At 36.2% G+C, this 19,154-nt stretch overlaps 4 protein-coding genes across 10 annotated transcripts in view; 2 read left to right on the top strand and 2 right to left on the bottom strand.

The window, feature by feature from the left end:
* The window catches only part of LOC124302451 (uncharacterized), a 29,027-nt gene extending 22,741 nt beyond the window's left edge, over positions 1–6,286 (bottom strand). For 3 of the 4 annotated variants that reach the window (XM_046758648.1, XM_046758651.1, XM_046758650.1), the window contains exons 1-2: positions 6,114–6,286; positions 5,952–6,015 (exon numbers count right to left, since the gene is read on the bottom strand). The gene's annotated coding sequence lies outside the window, so the exon portion shown is untranslated. The remainder of the gene's footprint in view (positions 1–5,951; positions 6,016–6,113) is intronic. The other variant, XM_046758649.1, reaches the window with a different exon arrangement.
* A 713-nt stretch (positions 6,287–6,999) lies between these two features.
* Positions 7,000–14,579, top strand: LOC124302468 (twinfilin). Of its 2 annotated transcripts, none has more exons than XM_046758694.1 (5): positions 7,000–7,292; positions 7,495–7,572; positions 7,974–8,633; positions 8,762–8,880; positions 9,469–12,497. In XM_046758694.1, the coding sequence occupies exons 1-5, from the start codon at positions 7,268–7,270 to the stop codon at positions 9,631–9,633; spliced, it is 1,047 nt and encodes a 348-aa protein (XP_046614650.1). In that variant the 5' UTR covers positions 7,000–7,267; the 3' UTR covers positions 9,634–12,497. The 2 variants fall into 2 exon arrangements, with proteins under 2 accessions (XP_046614650.1, XP_046614648.1); XM_046758692.1 differs by lacking the exon at positions 9,469–12,497 and adding an exon at positions 13,393–14,579 and having other exon boundaries at positions 7,009–7,292.
* Positions 12,754–18,709, bottom strand: LOC124302473 (RPII140-upstream gene protein). Of its 3 annotated transcripts, none has more exons than XM_046758700.1 (4): positions 18,669–18,709; positions 15,327–15,581; positions 14,967–15,215; positions 12,754–14,853 (listed from the first exon to the last, which is right to left on the bottom strand). In XM_046758700.1, the coding sequence occupies exons 1-4, from the start codon at positions 18,692–18,694 to the stop codon at positions 14,733–14,735; spliced, it is 651 nt and encodes a 216-aa protein (XP_046614656.1). In that variant the 5' UTR covers positions 18,695–18,709; the 3' UTR covers positions 12,754–14,732. The 3 variants fall into 3 exon arrangements, with proteins under 3 accessions (XP_046614656.1, XP_046614657.1, XP_046614655.1); XM_046758701.1 differs by lacking the exon at positions 18,669–18,709 and adding an exon at positions 16,277–16,378; XM_046758699.1 differs by lacking the exon at positions 18,669–18,709 and adding an exon at positions 15,803–16,076.
* LOC124302454 (cationic amino acid transporter 2) overlaps positions 17,445–19,154 on the top strand; it is a 41,520-nt gene continuing 39,810 nt past the window's right edge. The window contains exon 1 of the mRNA XM_046758657.1: positions 17,445–18,190. The gene's annotated coding sequence lies outside the window, so the exon portion shown is untranslated. The remainder of the gene's footprint in view (positions 18,191–19,154) is intronic.

Here is a 19,154-nt window from a genome sequence, read left to right as displayed (position 1 = left end):
TGCCAGTGTCTTTTGAGATTTGAGTTTACATGTATATGTATATATATATATACGTATATATATACGTGTGTATATATTATATATATATATATATATATTGTGCCGTGGAGCAATTCGGACATGGGCAATCCACTTTTACCGGACTATTGGCAGCGTCGAGGTAGCGAGGCGCACGTGTTCGCGTTTTGAAGGCGTTCTCGATACTCAATCGGCGTTACTGATATATTTTTAGCCGACAGCTTGTGCGAAGATCGTGTCGCATGGCTCAGGATCCTGAAGCACCGCGTCCTAATGCTTCTTTCCGTCTTCGTCGAAGAACATCGGGAAGATTAGAGAAGCCGAGGAGCCCCGAAACCCATAATCCATCATTCGTCATTCGTCGTCATTCGTCCCCGACCGGTCCGCCGATCCCTCTCAGGATTAATTTAACCGATCCAATCGCTCGTTTATAGATAAGCCTTTTCCCAACCTCGTGCCAATATTTTACGCACGATCGGAGGGAGGAGGACCGTTTTAGAAGTCACTCTGTGCCTACCGTCGTGCTTGCTGTAGGTTAATCATAAAACGGGAGGCAGCTGCTCCGAAACCACGCGAGGAAATTAGCGATTTCGGTCAACTTTCATCTTTGCAATGACGGTTTTAACCCTGTTGGAATTATACGAGACAATTTTGTACGAGGAATGTTACACGTGTACGGTCGTAGTTTTCAATTATACCACATTTTCTGGTTATTGTTAGGTCAAGGTTTTGTTAGACGGACATTTTCAACGAAGAGTGAGTCTCGGTGAGAATATCCGACCAATAACACCTTAAATTTGTTCGTTTAATTTCCTACATTTCTTTCGCTCAGACAGGATCTCGGTAAGAATTTATTCTTAGGCCGATATCAAATTACCCCGATAGTTACGAGAAAATAAACAACGTTCAAGTTAGTAACGTTAACTTGAGCAAACATTACGAGTTAAATCGTTACTTCGCGATTTTAGAATGAATTTGAAGGAGGTTTTTGTTCAAAAAATGAGCACGATTTGCTTTATTCAGGTTTTTCACAAATTTCAGATAATCTTAAATTTGCGAAATAACAGTTTTTCCTAAACATATATCGTCACGCTAACGTCATTAACTTCAACCTAATGAATATACAGTACGAGTGACCGTACACTGAGAGAAATTTTTAGTCCTTAACTATTTTCATTTTTTACCATGATCGAAAAATATAGTTCTAGGTAAAAAATGAAAATTAGTTATCTAGCTGTTACCGGAAAGTCTGGTATCCGTTACTGTTCTTTCTCATTACGATCGCTGTTGCTATATTTTCTTCCAACTGTTGCGAAAATTTTTTAAGTAAGTTTTTTTAACGATACTTGTTTTACTGAATATTTCTAGTTACTGTAACAAATGAAATTTTTCTCAGTGTAATCAAATACATAGAACAGTAACACATAGGTACTAGATTTTCCGGTTTCTGCCTCAAAACTCATTTTCAATTTAAACCCAGAACCACGTTTTTCGGTTCCGGAAGAAAAAATTCAAACAGTTGAAGACGGTATAAACCGAAAGACTGATTACTGATAGCAGGGATATTTGAATAATGAAATCACAACTTTCCGTGAAGAACGGTAACTCGATGAGATAATCAAATAAATCCTTGACTCATACAACTGTTGTTCTTCTTAAAATTCTAAATATCATTACTATATTATCGTTTTTTTCAAATAACCACAACGATTTCGTTTCCCTGCTTCTGTGTATTGGTTCACATTATATACACGATATATAGGTATTTTAATTAAGAGACTTCCGTCTTTATTTTATAATAATAATATTCTTGCACTCGGTGAGCAGATAGACTGTATTGTGCGTATAAGCAGAGGTCGTGTATCGTTTTACCATGGATGGATGTATGAAGAATGAACATATTGTACATAGTCATCGTGTACGCAACGTATATTACATTATACACAGCAGTGAATTTGCGATCACTCTATGTCGTTTAAACAAATTTGCCCGACAAATTTTATCTCGGCCTTTTCGACCTTCCACCTTAACCAGCTGTGTGGACATGATAGATTATCGCCGCGATTCAGAACCCCTGAAATCGTTTGGCGAAAAATTTGTGACAGCGTAAATCCGTTGCTGCAGAAACTCGTTTTCACGATTTGCCCAGTAATACCACTAATAGAAAAAATTTTTATCGTAAAATTTCACGTTCGTTATTTTCATTCCAAAAATAACGATTCAATTAATCAGGCAAGTCAGAAATTCTTATGTACCGACAGCAATCGATGAGAGAAAAATAAATTAGCTCGAGAAATGTGTAAATATTGATTATTACTTTCAGCTGTGAAAAATTGATGAAGTGTACAAAGTTGAATTTGTGGTTTTTTTATTTTTTTTTTAAATTTTTTTATAGCATCTATTACTTTTATGCGATGACTCGAAATAAACTGAAATACTTTATTGAACCCTAACGACGCGGATAAATTGTTAATCAATTTATCGAACGTGTTTGCATTTTTATAGGTTACGATTTTGTTCGTCGAGGATCGATAGATACGTGAGGAGATACATTGCAGCACTCTTTGGCAAATTTTTTTCCATCAGTTTTACGATTGAATAATTAATTTACAAAAAAAAAAAAAGTAAATCTCTGCAAGACATTTATCAAGTGAATTTTATCTTCGCGAAAATTTTGCAGCGCTGACTCGAAGTTGGAGAGATGCATTTGAGAATAACAACGTATAAGAGATAAAATGATACTAAATAATGAAAACGGGGTTTCGATTATGGGTTCTGCGCAGGAGATTCGTTTCGGAGTCGGCTGCCCGTCTTTCAAACAACCCGTCAATCCGTTTCTATCTTGAACAGAAGCAGCGCGGTTTGAACAGTAAGCTAAGAAAAGCACATACAATTTACACTGCGTTGGTAAAAAATGGAAGCTGTATGAAATAGTTAAGATCTAAGAAGAAAGGAGAAAGACAAAAAAAAAGTAGCAATCACTTACTCGAATACGACTCTAGTTTAAGAATAATAATTGAAAATGAGAATTAAAAAAGGCTGTGACTGTCTACGATCAAAAAGTTTCAATAGGATCGAAAAAACACCGTATTTTATTTTATTTTTTTCGCTGCATAGTTATATTCATTGATTGAATTCGTCTGGGGGATATTTTTGAAAAAGAAATGGCACTTGCAGACTTTATTTTAATTCTCTTCTTCGATTATTCAGAAGATTTCGGCAAGTGAGTGTAAAATTCGAAGCCACGATGAAAAATTTGCGGAAATATCCGAGGGGTTATAAAATTCGCTCACGAGTCGACATCGAATGACCCGAATGCATAAAGTTGACTAATTTGCAAACCGTGCCATGCTTTCGACGCGAATTCACCTGCGAAGCGTTATCGATCTTTCGAACAACCTGCGTAACACATAATTCTCTAAGAAATCAAAGAAAAATAAAAATTTCATGAACATAATAAGTAATAAAAGCTCGATATTATTAAGGGAGCGACTATTATTGTAACACCACGCATTCGGTCAAGGTTCCAAAAAGTAGACTAGTACAACTTAAGTTGTAGGAATATAACTCAAGTTGTACATTATTCGCAACCTTGTCGCATAGTAGCGTGCACAATGTATCGGCAATTTATTCGAATATGAGAGCGATGAGAAGAGAGGGAGGGGAACACAAGGATATTCATCGGTGACGTAATTCGGCACAAAGGTTGCGGTCATCAACTCGTGATTCACATTTCACGTGCGTGAAATAAAAAAAAAAAAAATAAAAAAAAACAGCGACATACGTATCGTGTAGCGTTCAATTAAGTTACTTTATTATTATTCTTATAACTTCTTTCCCTCCCCCCCCCCTTATTTTTCTTCTTTTTATTTAAACTTAGTGATCGTTGGAATACTTCAAGTGGGTCATCGTTTCGTTCTTGGAAATATATATATATACGTATCTACGCGTATGTACGTGCTGCCTGACGATGTGTTTGAAGTAAAAGAAAAAAAAAAAGAAAAACAAGAGTTAGCGAGTATAAGAGAGAGAATGAGAAGAAGAGATTAAATCTTGAATAAAAATAAATCGCAAGTAAATGTTGTTGGCCTGATTTTCTCTTTTCTTCAATTATCTTCGCTGCTGCTGCTGCTGCGAGAAGCTTACTTACTCCAAAAAAGATTTCAATTTACACGAAATATATATCTGTATATATATATATATATAATATGGCCTGTGCGACAGGAAAAGCTTGAGGACTAGATACCAATATCAAGATGTTATGCTTGCGCATAAAATGATAACCGTATTGCGAAGAATGACTATTGAATTCTTCGTAGCAGAAATCATAGAGAGAATAAGAAGAATAAAAGAATGAAGAAGGAATTGTCCCGAATATCTAACAATTCTATACCCATAGATATACTTGTACACATACGTGATATGTTTATTTTGAGAATGTCGGGAGTAAGTGAACGGGGCGTGATATTTTTGACAAAAATAAAATTATGCATGATACTTCGCAATCGTTGTGGTCTTGCGAAAAATAAATTTCCTCTAACGTCTCCTATGACCACTGGATGTCCTTACGGTTACTGGTACGTACAACATGTATTTTATATAGGTATATTACACGTAGACTATTCAAAGGCAAAAGAACGCGAGCGAGACAACGATTGTGATTTTTTTACCCCGACTGATAGATCGATTTATTTTTTCTTAATGATTACTCCAACGCTCGGATTCACGGGAGAATATAAATAATTTTGGATTATTTATTCTCCTCTGCGGTAGCCGTTTCAATATGATGTTAATTTTGTAAGTTCGTCGATTTGGCGCAGAATTCGTTCGTTAAATTGAACATTTAATCGGCTGATATGTGTAATGGAAATGAGTGTGGGGTGAAAAATGCGTCAACTGTTCCGATTCGAAACCGACGTTTCGGACTGTCCATCACGATTGCTTTACGCCGGGTATTCAAAGGCGGGAAATCCTACGTTTAAAATATGCACTCGTTAGCCGTACCCGCGTAATGGTCACGTTACGATATAATTTCTCAGTTGGTATATTTCATTTCCTTCCTCTTTTTCGCGCTGCACGCATATTTGCCAAATGAAAAGAGGCAAGAAGCAGCCGAGGAGGGTTCAACCGAAATAAGTTTCTCGAACAAACTGGGGTAAGATCGAAATCGGGCCCCCGGATAAATTAGTACCTAATTCTATCGAGTAAATCGTTCGAAGGTATCGCGTGAGTTGATGGGAAACTGATCGTCATTTATTATTACCCATGTCACGTCGGTATTTGCGCAGAGTGAATAAAGTTTCTGGGAAATAAAAGTTGACGCGACTGGAGATGACGATGAATAATCGGAAATATGTACGTATCGGGAAGTTTGCGACGGGATTGTCAGAACCGAAAGCGTAGGTAGGGTAAAATGTGTCAAAGTGTGTTCTTGTCGCGCATCGGACTTCGGTATGTAGGTTTCTGGTGGTTAAAAATAGCAGGTTGATATTTAGAGGAGGCCCTTTCTAACGGTGTCGATTATTCAACTCTGACGATCGGTTGGAGACAATTACATTGAAACAAATGAGAAATAAATCAGCGGCACGCACCGTACGCCGAGTTTTTAAACGTGGGTGATCGAATAGGTATACGGGTATTGCCTTTCTTGAACCAGAGAGAATAATTATTATTGGGCAATCGAAAACGCCCACTTAACCACGCCGCGATTTCTTCTTGCGTATACACACAAGCTTCCTATTCTCTCTCATTCACGATAGATATATTATCGCCTTCTTTTATTTACCCAGTACTATTCATCGCACCTTAGGGGATACTTCGCGTAACTTTAGGTATAGTTATGTGTATGTTGAGACTGAGTTAGAGCGGACGAAACTCGGAGTTAAAGTCGAAAGGCTCTCGAGGAGTTACTATAAATAGAATAAAATTTATACCTTGCTCTGAACTCTGGAGAAAAATTATCCTCTTTTTGTTGCAGTTCCTCTCCGGTTACTCGGCCTTACATAAATTGTAGAAAAGAAAAGATAATATATACGTATATGCCTGTATGTGTATCGTGGTATATAAATATATATCGAAATAAAAGATAAACACACTATTTACACGTCGGCTGGTGTCCTTTCTAACACCCCTAACACTGGGTCCTTGTTTCGTTTTTATTTATCGACGATATCACTCCGGTTTTTATTTTCCACCTCATTTTATCAGACATTTTCCGAGCAGCGATACGCCACACGGCTCAAACTTTGCCACCATCTTTATTTACTAATTTTGGAATTGAAGTAGGGAACGCGGAACCGTGAACCAGAGTGGCGCTGCTCTACGGGCGGGAAATTCGAAAACTACCATCGAATACGTAGGAAGCCATTGTAATTGTTTACATTAGGTCTTTCGTTTATTTACTCATTTGATAGCGAAAGATAACGAATTATCGCTCTTACTTTGCACAGATAAACATGTTATTGAAACACTGACGAGTTCGTTTCTTCAAAAAATGATTATATCCTGTATCGGTACGCTGTTACAGCAGATTTAAATCTACCCTAGTTTTCCATGCAATGTGTTGTAAATGTGTTTAATCAGCGTTATTCCATCGAGTTATGCAACGGTCACGCATCATCGTGTTGCATGAAACAACAATCGTACAGATCACGCCCTTGAAGTGACCAACCATTGATCAGATTCCGTAACTGACTTTAGCAATTAAGCCTAAAATTACATTTACCCTCGTTGAACATACGAGTCCTTCGTTATAAATGTGGTTGACCGCACTATATGTGTAATATAATTAAGATGAAAATTACGCTTGGCTCAGAGATTTTTTTGTCGTATATATTAGTATGTACGTAGCTCCGTAAATTTCGGGGGAATAAGATCACAACGTAATCTTTGGCGACGATCAATAAGGCGGGCAAACTTCCTCGTTCTTGAGGAATTGCATTGTATTCGAAAGAACCGCATATTATTTTTTGACAGCTATCATCTTTTGTTACGGAATGACATTGCGGGATGCGAGATTGACGAGGCTTCTAATTGGCTGCGCAAAGCGAGCCGTATCTATATGAACTTGCGTGGCCAATCAGAGGCTGTCCTTGGCATTGCGCGAACGACTTACGCAGAGGCTGTAGGCATAGGTGGTCGTCCGAAGCGGTCTGAAGTACTGTGAAGAACAGCCGTCTGAAGTGGGTGGGAAAAAATAATAGTTCGACTGGTTCCGCGGTAGGTGAAAGATACCTTCATCAGGCAAATAATGTCACATCAAACGGGAATCAAAGGTAACGATGAATGAGGTATGAGGAAAAAACGAGGTGGAGCTATGCGATCGAACGATATTTGCGTTTGAAATCGTTTTTCGAAAGATTACGAGCAATTTTTTATAACCTCAAAACAGGTCGCTCTCGCCTCCGTTTTTTCTTCTTCCTTCCTTCTCTTTCTATCTAATTAGTGATTTACGTTCGTCCTCTTTTTTTTTTCCAGCCAACGAAGCGCTCAAGAAATTATTTGCCAAATGCCGAGATGGAAAGATACGCGTGCTCAAAGTTTCCATCGAAAACGGTGAGGAAACCTTGTAATTGTTTTTTACACTTGTAATGGACTTGTATGATACCTTGTAGCTCGTTTTTATTACCACGATTCCCGGTACGCGACGCTTATCGCGAAATTTAATGCTTCCCGTATAGACAACATAACGAGAAACTCGTAAAAGTTCTATAAATAAAATGTTCATGCTAGTTGCTGCATCACCTCAGCCAACCAATTTTTAACACACACTCATTATTTCTCTCCCTCTTGCTGTCATTCACATTTGACAGTAGACTAATTGGTAATTACGAGCTGAGTCTACATATGATTCCTGCTGCCAAACGAGCCAATCTAACTCAGGGTTTAACCAGGCACCTGGGCATACTATATTACTCAAAACTTGATCAAGTTTAATCATCAAATAATAATTTCAGAGGAGTTGGTACCTGCCTTTTCTTCCAAGGCTGTCGGGAAATGGCAGGACGACTACGACAAGCTGATAAAACCGTTGATTGTCGAAAACCAGCCAACCTACATCCTTTATCGGCTTGATACAAAATCGCCTGACTCCGGCTATGACTGGTTGTTCATTTCTTGGTCACCCGACACTGCGTCTATAAGGCAAAAGATGCTTTACGCCTCAACGAAGGCTACGCTCAAGCAGGAATTTGGAACGGCTTCCTTCAAGGAAGAATTGCATGGCACAGTCCCTGAGGACATTACGCTAGAAGGATACCATAAGCACAAAAGGAACGACGCTGCTCCCGCGCCCCTGACAACAGCTGAAGAGGAGCTGGCTGAGATCAAGAAAACCTCTGTACACACTGATTACAGTGTTGAAACAAGACAGCAGACTTTGAGCGGTGTCGCTTTTCCTGTTACGGAAGAAGCCAAGCAGGCCATTAACGACATTGGTAAAGGAATTACCGAGTATGTTCAGCTGAAAATCGACCTAGAAGAGGAGAAGATACATTTGGTCATGGCCTGTGATGTCTCATTAGATAAACTGCCAACTAAAGTGCCAGCTGATTCTGCCAGATATCATTTATACAACTTCAAACACACTCACGAGGGTGATTACATGGAGAATATCGGTATGCATTCTGCCCTTTATGAACTATTGGCTCACGTGTTTGGTATTACTTGATGAAAGCTGATCATTTACACTGTATTTCTGCAATAACAGTTTTTTTTTTACAACCTTGTACTTTATATCTTCCAGTTTTCATATACAGCATGCCCGGGTACAGTTGCAGCATCAAAGAACGAATGCTGTACTCTTCGTGCAAGGGACCCCTTCTAGATCTTATTCAATCGTTGGGAGTCAACATAATCAAAAAGGTGAGCCAAATTAAGTTACTCTATTCAAACGCTTTCAGGGTCGCAGCTTTGTGGGTATATAACAGGGCAATGCTCGACGAGAACATGTATTTTTATCTTGGGTGACTGAAATTCCTGGAAATTGAATTTCAATAATCTCCAGCTTTTGTACAGAACAGATAATCTGAAAAAGAGACCACTGTTGCACACTTTTGTAAAAAATGAAAGGAAATCAACAGGAAAAAATTGTGCAAATTACACATTAGCCAGATGTTGGCATTACATTGTTTAGAGTTGTGTAATTTGTAAAATACATATACAAACTTATAAAGTACCATTGAGAAAAGTATAGCAGCAATTTCCATTTTCCAAAAGTGGGCTTGCTTACTAATTTTCACACTTGCTTGTGATCACATAACGGATAACGCGTAAATTTTAGAATTAATTATTGGAAAGTAATGAAATTCATTTAAACTGTGACAGTGCAGGGAATTTATTGGACTCAGAGAAATTAGTTTGTGCCGACTCTACTTAGTTATGCAAATATATGAAAATTTAAAAGGAGAAATCGTTGAAATTGATTGGATATTTGTATATAACGAATCACAGTTGGAAGTAAATAGCGGCGAAGAGTTAGCGGACATGTTGGAAGATCCTCCTACCATAAAAGAAACTGCAGCAACAACTCCTGCCACTCCGTCAACACCTTCTGCCCCTCCACAAACTATACCTGATAAAAAATCTAAACCAAAACGCTCGTGCGTCTTGAGTTAACAGGTTCTCCAATTAATATTTGCTGCTTCAAAAACGGTTCTGACATTGCAAAGGGAGGTGATATGATTTCCACTTGGAAACATTAAATTTGCAGTTAAAACTATTATCGATAAACTACGTCAACCTCAAATTTGTTAGGAATAACAACAATCACAAGAACAACGCATGCTGATTACACCACAAATTTTGATTTTCCAAGTTAGGAAATATTGTTTTTATAAAATTTTCTACATGTTATTGTGTAGATTGAATTGAAATTTGAAAACATTCTAAAAGTAAACGCATTTACTGATACCAACATCTCTGGATTATTAGAATTAGTTGTTCAAAGTGATAACATGCATCTATTTAGTAAATTAGAGTAGACCAAATGGTGTATTTTTCTAAATTCTAATACCAAAATTGGTAAGCCAAATTCTTGTCTAAGTAATTCGTATATACTATATATCTCTGGTACAGAGAGAGAAAAAAAAAAAAAGAAAAGAATATTACGTACAGAAAATATATCTAATAACTATTTAGATTTGTTTTGAACGAGTATGATGTATCATTTTTTTATTCGTTTGTTTTTTGGAGAGAGATTATTATCAACTTTCATCGCAACAAATTATACGTCTCAAACAGTTTGGAAAATAGGCCCTTACTGCTGGGTTTTTATGACAAGTTCGCATCAAAAATATTTTACTAGTACATTATTTTCGTACCTATATATTAATGTTAATACACTTTACATATGAAGTCGCATTGTAGACTCGATAGCAGCTTGGCGCTTTGTCACTTGCCGAATTTTAGCCCTTAGGTTTATTGAATATAATAATAATGAAATTGTCACGTGCCAGATTTGAGTTAATGCATTAACTGGAGGATTTTTACCTTATTGGAAAAGTCGTGCATACATAACCAGAATCAAAAAACTATATATAAAAAATATTTAATCAATAAAAATATTATATTATAGTGATGATAAATAAAATAAAGTTTATTTCTCAGGTAGCTTGCACTAACGAATACGTTTATTGATTACTCAAATTAATTCAGAATGGTTGAAACTGATAGATCTGTCGCGATCTTTGCCGTTTGCGAGTTTTAACACGTAACAATGAGAAAGAAAAGCAACAAAGCAATTACTCGCACATAGTTGTTTAATGTATAAAAACCCAGTATATAATATACCTTGTCTCAAATTAGTTCCTAGTCTCAAATCAAGTGATACGTACATATAAGTTGTCTATTAATGTCTTTAGATGAAACTTAAGGGCCTTAATTCCAAACGTCAATGTCGACACTAAATAGAACTTAAGCGGTGTAGGACGGTATTGTTATAATTTAGTATTTTCAGCAAGCCACATATAGCTGAATGTGATTATTAGAGAGTTAGGAAAGAATTCCATGTGCTCTAGCTAGCTAACGCCACTAACCTGACTGCTCTGCATATTCTAATGATAACATTGTGTTGACAAATGATAAAAAATGTGCAAATGTTATTGTTTAACGTCAGAGTTGAGCTATATTCATTCCACATTATCGAGTTATTTGCATTTTAATAGTGACGATAACAATATATATGTATATAATATATATTATATATATATATACATATTGCGTTATATATATTATACTCTATACTATTATATTATATATAAATAATATGACATATTAAAATTCACAAATATATATACGACGTAAGACTGAACGCAGCACATCCCACTTGCTGTATATCTGTGAGCCTTGAGTGCAGAGTAAGAACCAAACAATCCTTATGATGCGAATCAACTGATTGTTTCAAAATTCTATCTCAAACATTCGTATCTTATTTAATTTGGATTTTTTCTTTAAATCGACAAAGCCATTTTATGAATAACTATGTTGTTTTTGAACGGTAATTTAATTTTCTAAAATTTGGATCAAACATCATGGATTATTTTTTTAGCGGTTGAGATTTTCGAAAAATCTAATATTAGAGCCGAGAAATAATGGATTTGATGTACCTATCTTGTTTTTACCAAACGAAATCAGATGACTCGATTCTTATTTCCTTACCCAACAATTTTTACCAATTTTTTTTTTAAACTAAATACGAATATCTACTGAATGTATTTATTGCTATGCAAAATATTGACGCAGCTGATTTAAATACAGTTTAAAATCGTATGTTTCTTGGAAATCTTGAGTTACTATCGAAGAATCATTTCTTATTACTTACACGATATTAATAGATACATCTTATCTCTTGACTTTCCAAGCACTTTGGGTTGATGTCCAATGGTTAAGAGTGATATATCTGTATCATTGCCTGTAAGAATCATTGCCCAATCTTGTTGCACAAAGCTTTTTTTTATCACTGATACAAGTATACATTACTACACGATAAATATTTCCCCAGACATGATATCAAAGGAATATAAAACGAAATTGGAGATTAGATGTTCTATGATTAACGATACAATCAGCGAAACTGATCAATCGTGATTCGAATTTGCCAAAATTGTTATATCTATGTATAAAGTTAGCATAATATTGATCAAAATTTACACAGTTATACAGAGTGGGAGAGTTGTCAGATAGGCAACAACAAGATGATGATATTCGAGAGGCATTATATTTTTCGTGACGTGTATTTTTTAACTCTTGTAGCTTTTTATAAGCGTTTTAGAAATCTTTGGATTTTAACTTATGATCTGGGACTTGTTAAAAAAGAAGAGAAACACGAAATTGAAAGTATGCAAATTTACGTGGTCACTTTTTTTGCATTTTTATCTACCTTTGATAGAAAAAATAATTGTGAATTCGTAATCCTATCGTAGTCACAAACTATCTTGAGAAATTGCCCCCCCCCCCCCCCCAGATCCCCCGCCACTGTTGAAATAACTTTTTGCAAGTATATGTCTCAACGCTCAATGTAGAAATACAATGGCGATTGATTGAATTCATCGAATTTCCGAATATGATATTTCCTGCATATTTTTTTTCTATCTGAATAGTAAACCATATAAATATGAATAACAGAAACGATTTACGGTATTATTCATATCACAAATTTACATGGGCTGTTTTTGTGGAAAAATCGTGATCATCTAAGTTTTGTATGATAGAACTATACTAAAATTTTTTCGGGCCCAATGGTTTTCTATACGACGCTCAAAATTTCAAATTGTGTTCCGATATATGCATAAGGGGGAGACGCACACGTTCGCCCAGGCGCAAATTATGTTTATAAGTACCACTGTTCCAGGCCAGGCCTATTCTGTAATATGCGTTCATTGTATTGATTGATTATTTATAAAGAAAATTTTGTTAAAAACATTATAGGTTCCTTCTTATGAACAAATAAATTGTATATTCTTGCCAATATTAAATATATTATGAATAATAAACACAATTATACAATTTAAAAAGAATATTTCCTGCTTTTGTCAATATCTTACTGTAATCCACAGTTCTTTCAATAATTTTGTTTTGCTATATACTTATATTATAAATGAAAATAGACAAATAAAATTCAATAGGTGGGAATGAATACCAGGGTGATAACATCATCGTACGGGTACGTAATAGCGTTTAATATTTAGTAATTATATTTTATAAGCTTACAGTATAGGCCTGACATTGGAATACCCTGATTTTTTATTGTAAATTATTTATATCCAATCGTAACATTTGGATGATAATTTGAGCTTGAAACGTCCAAGTATCTCTATTTCTTGTTACTGAAAATTGTAGAAATTTAATTCTGTTTATGCAAAATTTTTCGGTCTGTAGCTTGAGATTGATGATGGAAAGGAACTAACCATGGAATTTTTGCAAGAGGAATTACATCCGAAAGTCAATTTGCACCGACCTAAGTTTGCCAAACCCAAAGGTCCGCCAAACAGAGGTGCTAAACGTTTGACCAAGATTCAAACTCCAGAAACTGCAGAACAAGAAACTTAATATAAAACTCTGATGAATTATACAATTAGGACAATAACAAAGTCAAGCAGGCTGTAAGATTTTAGTAAACTGCCCAACGCTTTATTACTATTTATTCCGCAACATTACTCTTTGCTTAATTTTGACTGTCAAATTCAGTGCTTTTATTCACTTCTAGTACATTTCTCGTTTATTATTCATCCAAATGGGAAAATTCGGTTTTCGTTTCATAGTGTACAATGAAATATTGATCGAATTAAGTTGACTAGAGAAAAACTTTTTTTTTCTATACATTTCTAATTTGCATATCGTATATGTCGTTGATTATCAGGCCTATTCTGTGAGCATATGTAGTATTTATTGCATACACGGCAACGACTTTGCTAACTTCAAAACTATGCAATAAACAGCTGCTTCGAATTTCCATCAGAACTTATGTTTAGTATTGAGCATGGAAATTTTCAGTATTAATACTTGCCTGCAGAATAGGGCTTATAAAATATCGAATTAGGAATATCTCTCAATGTTTGCGAATTATGACCAGTGTTCTATCGAGAATATTTTCGTTTCATTGTGAACATGCATGCTGCTGTAGATCAGAATTTTACATTCAAATTATTCGATTAGAGGGATCAGTAGACATTTTTCAGCGATTGCTCAAATTTGATTATGTATTTTATTGGCACAATCGGTATATAGTTTATTGCAGTGATAGAGAATAAGATTAGCGATTTTTATAATCATTATATAAAAATTGTGTTATCCAAGGTATCATAATTTAATCACTTGCAGGAAATTGCATCAACTTGAAGGATTGAGAATTTAACATGTTATAATATAACAAATTTTTCAAGTATTGGGTTAGACAGGTGTAACTAATGTTGAAAATAACGTAAAGAAATATAATTCGCACATGATCGACACCCATTTTCTTAAACGTACTCATATACAATTTTAGCGATCATAAAAATGTGCCGTTGCCTTAGGTACTAGTGAATTAAGTCTGCATGAGTTATATACATATAATGTACTTTAAAGAAACAGAAAAAACCACATATTATTATTAGAAATTATTAATTAAATTATAATTGTTCTCTGAACAATTTAAAATAAATTATAATTATGTATAACAACGAATAAAGTCTAATATCTACAAGACCAATGGAAATAGACCTACCTAAATTGAGTGACTATGCTTTATTATTCTTAACCTCTTGCTCTTGCACCTCTAGACTTTCCACTTTTTTGTCATGCAACATTTCCATGTCTGTTGGCTGCTGGATAACGTGACTTTTAGAATCCTGAATACGCCTGTAATGAGAGAAAATACTTTAATTAGAACGACCTATTCATACACAGTGTACGTGAGCTAAAAATACTTGAAAAATGATAACGGCACGTTCAAATCAGTGACCGTCTCTCACTTGTCTCTGCTCTTCTTCCAATTGTATTGCCAGTATCGGATTTCCTCCATCGTCGTACCACTTATTTTTAACAATGCTAAAGACAATGCACCAGCTACACCGCCGAAAACTCCTCCCACAGCTCCGCCAACAAGCATTGCTCTCGGACCCAACATTGTTTTATACATCGCTCCAGTTATAGTACCCGCAGTTACATATTCTAAAAAAGATGACTTGCCACGATAAACTGCGATCGACGTTGTCAGTAATCTACAATTTTAACAGACTTTTAGGACGACTGTAGTTGGCTAAATCTGAAACTCAAAATTTTTAAGATACTAGATTAGCTTGCTGCGTGAAATTTTAGCGTAAGATTCTCACACATAAGAGCCAGTGAAAAAGGCGATTCTCCATGCCCAGTGATAAGCACCCTTGGCAAAACTGATTGTAACAGTATCTTGCAATTTTCTTTTCGCCTCGAATATGTTTGTGAATGCTGTCGCCTGATTTCTCTCCATGAAATTTATATACGCCATACGTGAATTCAGTGAGCCTCCATATACGAGTCCAACAAACGTTCCAAAAAATGTTGCTTGTACAGCGAAGTGCATTTCAGGACTTCGGTTTCCATACTCGCTGTAACGTAAACGGCTGCATTATTTAATGGATTGACAAGATAGAAGACAATTCGATGTGCGGATGTCAAGGAAGGAACAAAGAACAAATTGAAGGCAACAGAGGGTAGAACGATTTGAAAAGGGAAAAAATTAGTTTCGAGAATGACACATGAAAGTGTCGTGCGTTGATTGTAACAAGCGGGATAACGAAGGTCTACTATTAATAAAACAAGTACATACTCGAGACTGTACATGTTTCTTAACCTATCCCAGCCGGTTTCATTTTCTTTCGCATCAGAGTTAAATGATTTGGCAGTTTGTACAGTTTTATCGGGTATATCATACTGCCAAAACGGTAAATGTATACCTATCAGATACGGTATTCGTCTTCCCGCGACATTTAACATTTTGTAGCTATTGAATTGGGAATTGTTGGTCCCGATATCTCTGCAAGTCAATGGATGGTGCGATGTAACATAACCTAAAAATACAACTCAAGATATAAAATTTTGACGACGCCATTGGCAAAACTAGCAGTTCAAAATATCTCGAAAATGTCAGGGGCATGCGCGATGGATGCTCCGCTCTCTCGGATTTTCCCCAATTGAATCTGTGAAGTAGTCCGAGGTTAAAAAAAAAATGCATGTTTGTTGTTTTTTGCCGATCAGCCAGCGGTAAAATTTGGCTAAAGATTTTGTCACGGGAAGAAGTTACCTTAGACCTCAATAAGTTGTTTCAGCTTAAGATTCACGTAAGAATTGCATACAGATCTGCAGCGAAGATGAAAAATCGATGCTGAAAGGTTGAACATCAAAATGAAGAGGTTGATTTTATACATAGATGTTGCCGTTTTGTAGGCAGCGAATAATCACACAAGGCTTACGAGTTGCATACGTCAAGGCGCGATTCGGTAACATCGATTATTTAAAGCTTGAAAGCTACCGTAGTTGTATGAAAAATGCATCAGTGCAGTTTGCTGTACAGTACAGCAATGAGATTAGAGGCTAGATTTATTACGGCTGGAAGGAGAGGTGCATATAAAATGCACCCATTTATATCTCTTATCTTAACTGAGCCTCCTGCAACGTTTCACGTGCTATAGTTAAGAAAATTCAGTTCAGATTGGTAAGATCAATTCGTTGTTGTTAGAAAACTATGCAATAGAATCGAATAAAATAATTTGTTTCAGTTTCGATAAAGATTCGAAAATAGATACCTTAAGTCCGAACCGACTGCTTTTATATTCCTTCTAACTTTGGCTCGAGAAGAATGGTATTAACAATTTATTATTCTTGACCATACTTGGTGAAATTCTGACATATATCCAGTACAATATCACGAGTAACAGCAAATTACTAAAAAATGAGTAAGTAATGATTTTCATAAAAAACTGAAGCATCACATGGAAAAATTTTGGAATTAATTTCAGCGATAATTGCGTTATACCGTTTGAATATATTCTCTTGGGCATTGAATTGTATATTCGTCACGGGTATAGTTTATCGAAACTTGGTTATTTTAAATTATATTCAAAACCATAGTTATTTTTTTTTTGCGGAATTTAAATCGGAGGGTAGACCGGAAGCTGCAAATGGTGGTGAAAAACGGCGCACGATGCTAATCCTGTGGTTCCCTCAGTGTACCGCTAGGTGTGCTGGCAGAGACGCGCCGTGACGTAACGGCATTACATCAGGCTTCTTTTCCACCCCCGAAAGCCGGGGGCAAGGATGAAGGAGGGGGACCGTCGGTGGCAGCGAGGGCTGGGGGAGTAGAAACTCGCACGTCAATAGGACCGCCGGCGGCTGGGGTGTGGAGGGGGCGACGGCCGGCGTGTGCCAGGGGGTGGAAAAGGTATCAGGGGTGATAGGGGTGGTTTCCGAAGCGCCGAAGAGCGAGGAACGGCTGCGAACCGTGTGGTTGTACCGCGCAACGCCAGTGTCACACTAAAATGTGACTCGACGCAACGAGCACAGAACCGAAATTCCATTAGTTTAGGGAAAAGCCGAAGTATTTGAAAAAAAAAAGGAAAACAAAGAAAATATAGAAAAAATAAATAAACCGAAAAAGTGTGCACCTTGGATTATATGCATCCGTTACACCGCTGACCGATCGCTAACACTAGTCGGAGATATAATACATATCATTTTATCCTAGTTGAAAAAGACTCTCGCGTAGTCGTTGAGGGGGGTGAAAGAAAAAAAAAGGAGCAAGCATAAAGAAACTATATAGATAAGGAAAAATACAAATAAAAAAAAAAATAAATAAAAAATATATATACATATATGTTATGGTTAAAAAGTTAATAATTTTAATTATATAAAAAACAAAAAAAAAAAATAAAAAATACAATTCTATGTACACGCATATCTACGATACGATATTAAATTATAAATTCATGTTGTAAGAAATATACCGCGTTAACGTTAAACGGGGAGGGGGAAAAAAAAAAAATTATATTCGTTGAACGTAGCAGTTGGCTAAGTTATAATTACAGTGTGGTGATTTTGGAAATAAAATTGGTTTTCTATTTGTTTTACTTGTTTCTTTTGACGCAATAAATAAAGGATTGATAAATCTGTGATTTGTGTCGCGAAGATAATATTCTCGGGAGACTGGTGCAGGCAACGGGTAAGTCGAATACGTACAATTAATGATTCAGCTCCCTCAAACCGTATTGCATAATGTATATAACGTAGAGCCACTTTGTCAGAGATACAAACGTAATAATAGACTTGCAAGAACTAGACTGATAAGGCAATTAGGCACGTATTTAACGACAAAATTACCACGACCAGTCGGAAGGGTATACGTCCTATGAATATACCCATGAATTTCTACCTGTAGCTACGACAAGACGATCATTTACAAACGTAAACAATTAGCGGTAACGTGACACCTCCGTCAGTATCCAAAAAATAAGCAAAGAACACGAATGACATCTCGAACGTGTATGGTTTCTTAATCGATACAATTAAAGAAATTTTATGAAAATTTGTCGGGTTTCCGGGCCGATTGTAAATAAAGTCTGCGATGGATAGCCTGTTTAGTTAAGTAATTTATCGTACTTCAGAATGTTTCGAAGTATATTCTTATTTTTTTTTCTTACGTTTCCTCCAAGGATTCTGTACTCATTCTGAGATACGAGTAGAGTTTACGGTAAACGAACTTCGATATTCATCGGGGTTCCATTTCGTCCGATTATGTCTTGTTTCGTTCAACAACTCCCCGTGCATCATTAACATAATGCAGTTCTCCGCAAGAAGGGCAACAGCAGCGCATAACAAAGCTGCATAGTGTCAGTTTTCAGGTCTCGTACCACCCCACCTGCATAATTAATGATTGTTCGTATCAAGGTGCCCGTTTTCCCAGGGCTCTGTGTACCTGACTATTTTGTTATAAGTGAAAAATGCGGATCGATCAAGTTTCTACACCGTTCACGCCACTGAATAGAGTGGTGGAAATTTACGAATTACCCCTACATCGTTTTTAAAAGCGATATGATATGAATAAATATTCGATTTCACTCGAGTCCCAGTCGCGGGCGTCCCTTCCGCTGAGTGGAACCGTTTAAAATTTAAATCAGACTCCGTTG

Source organism: Neodiprion virginianus, chromosome 4, assembly GCF_021901495.1.
Source record: "Neodiprion virginianus isolate iyNeoVirg1 chromosome 4, iyNeoVirg1.1, whole genome shotgun sequence".
Classification (NCBI taxonomy): Eukaryota; Metazoa; Arthropoda; class Insecta; order Hymenoptera; family Diprionidae; genus Neodiprion; species Neodiprion virginianus.
Note: the sequence above shows the minus strand (reverse complement) of the source record. Positions and strands in the feature narration are given on the sequence as shown.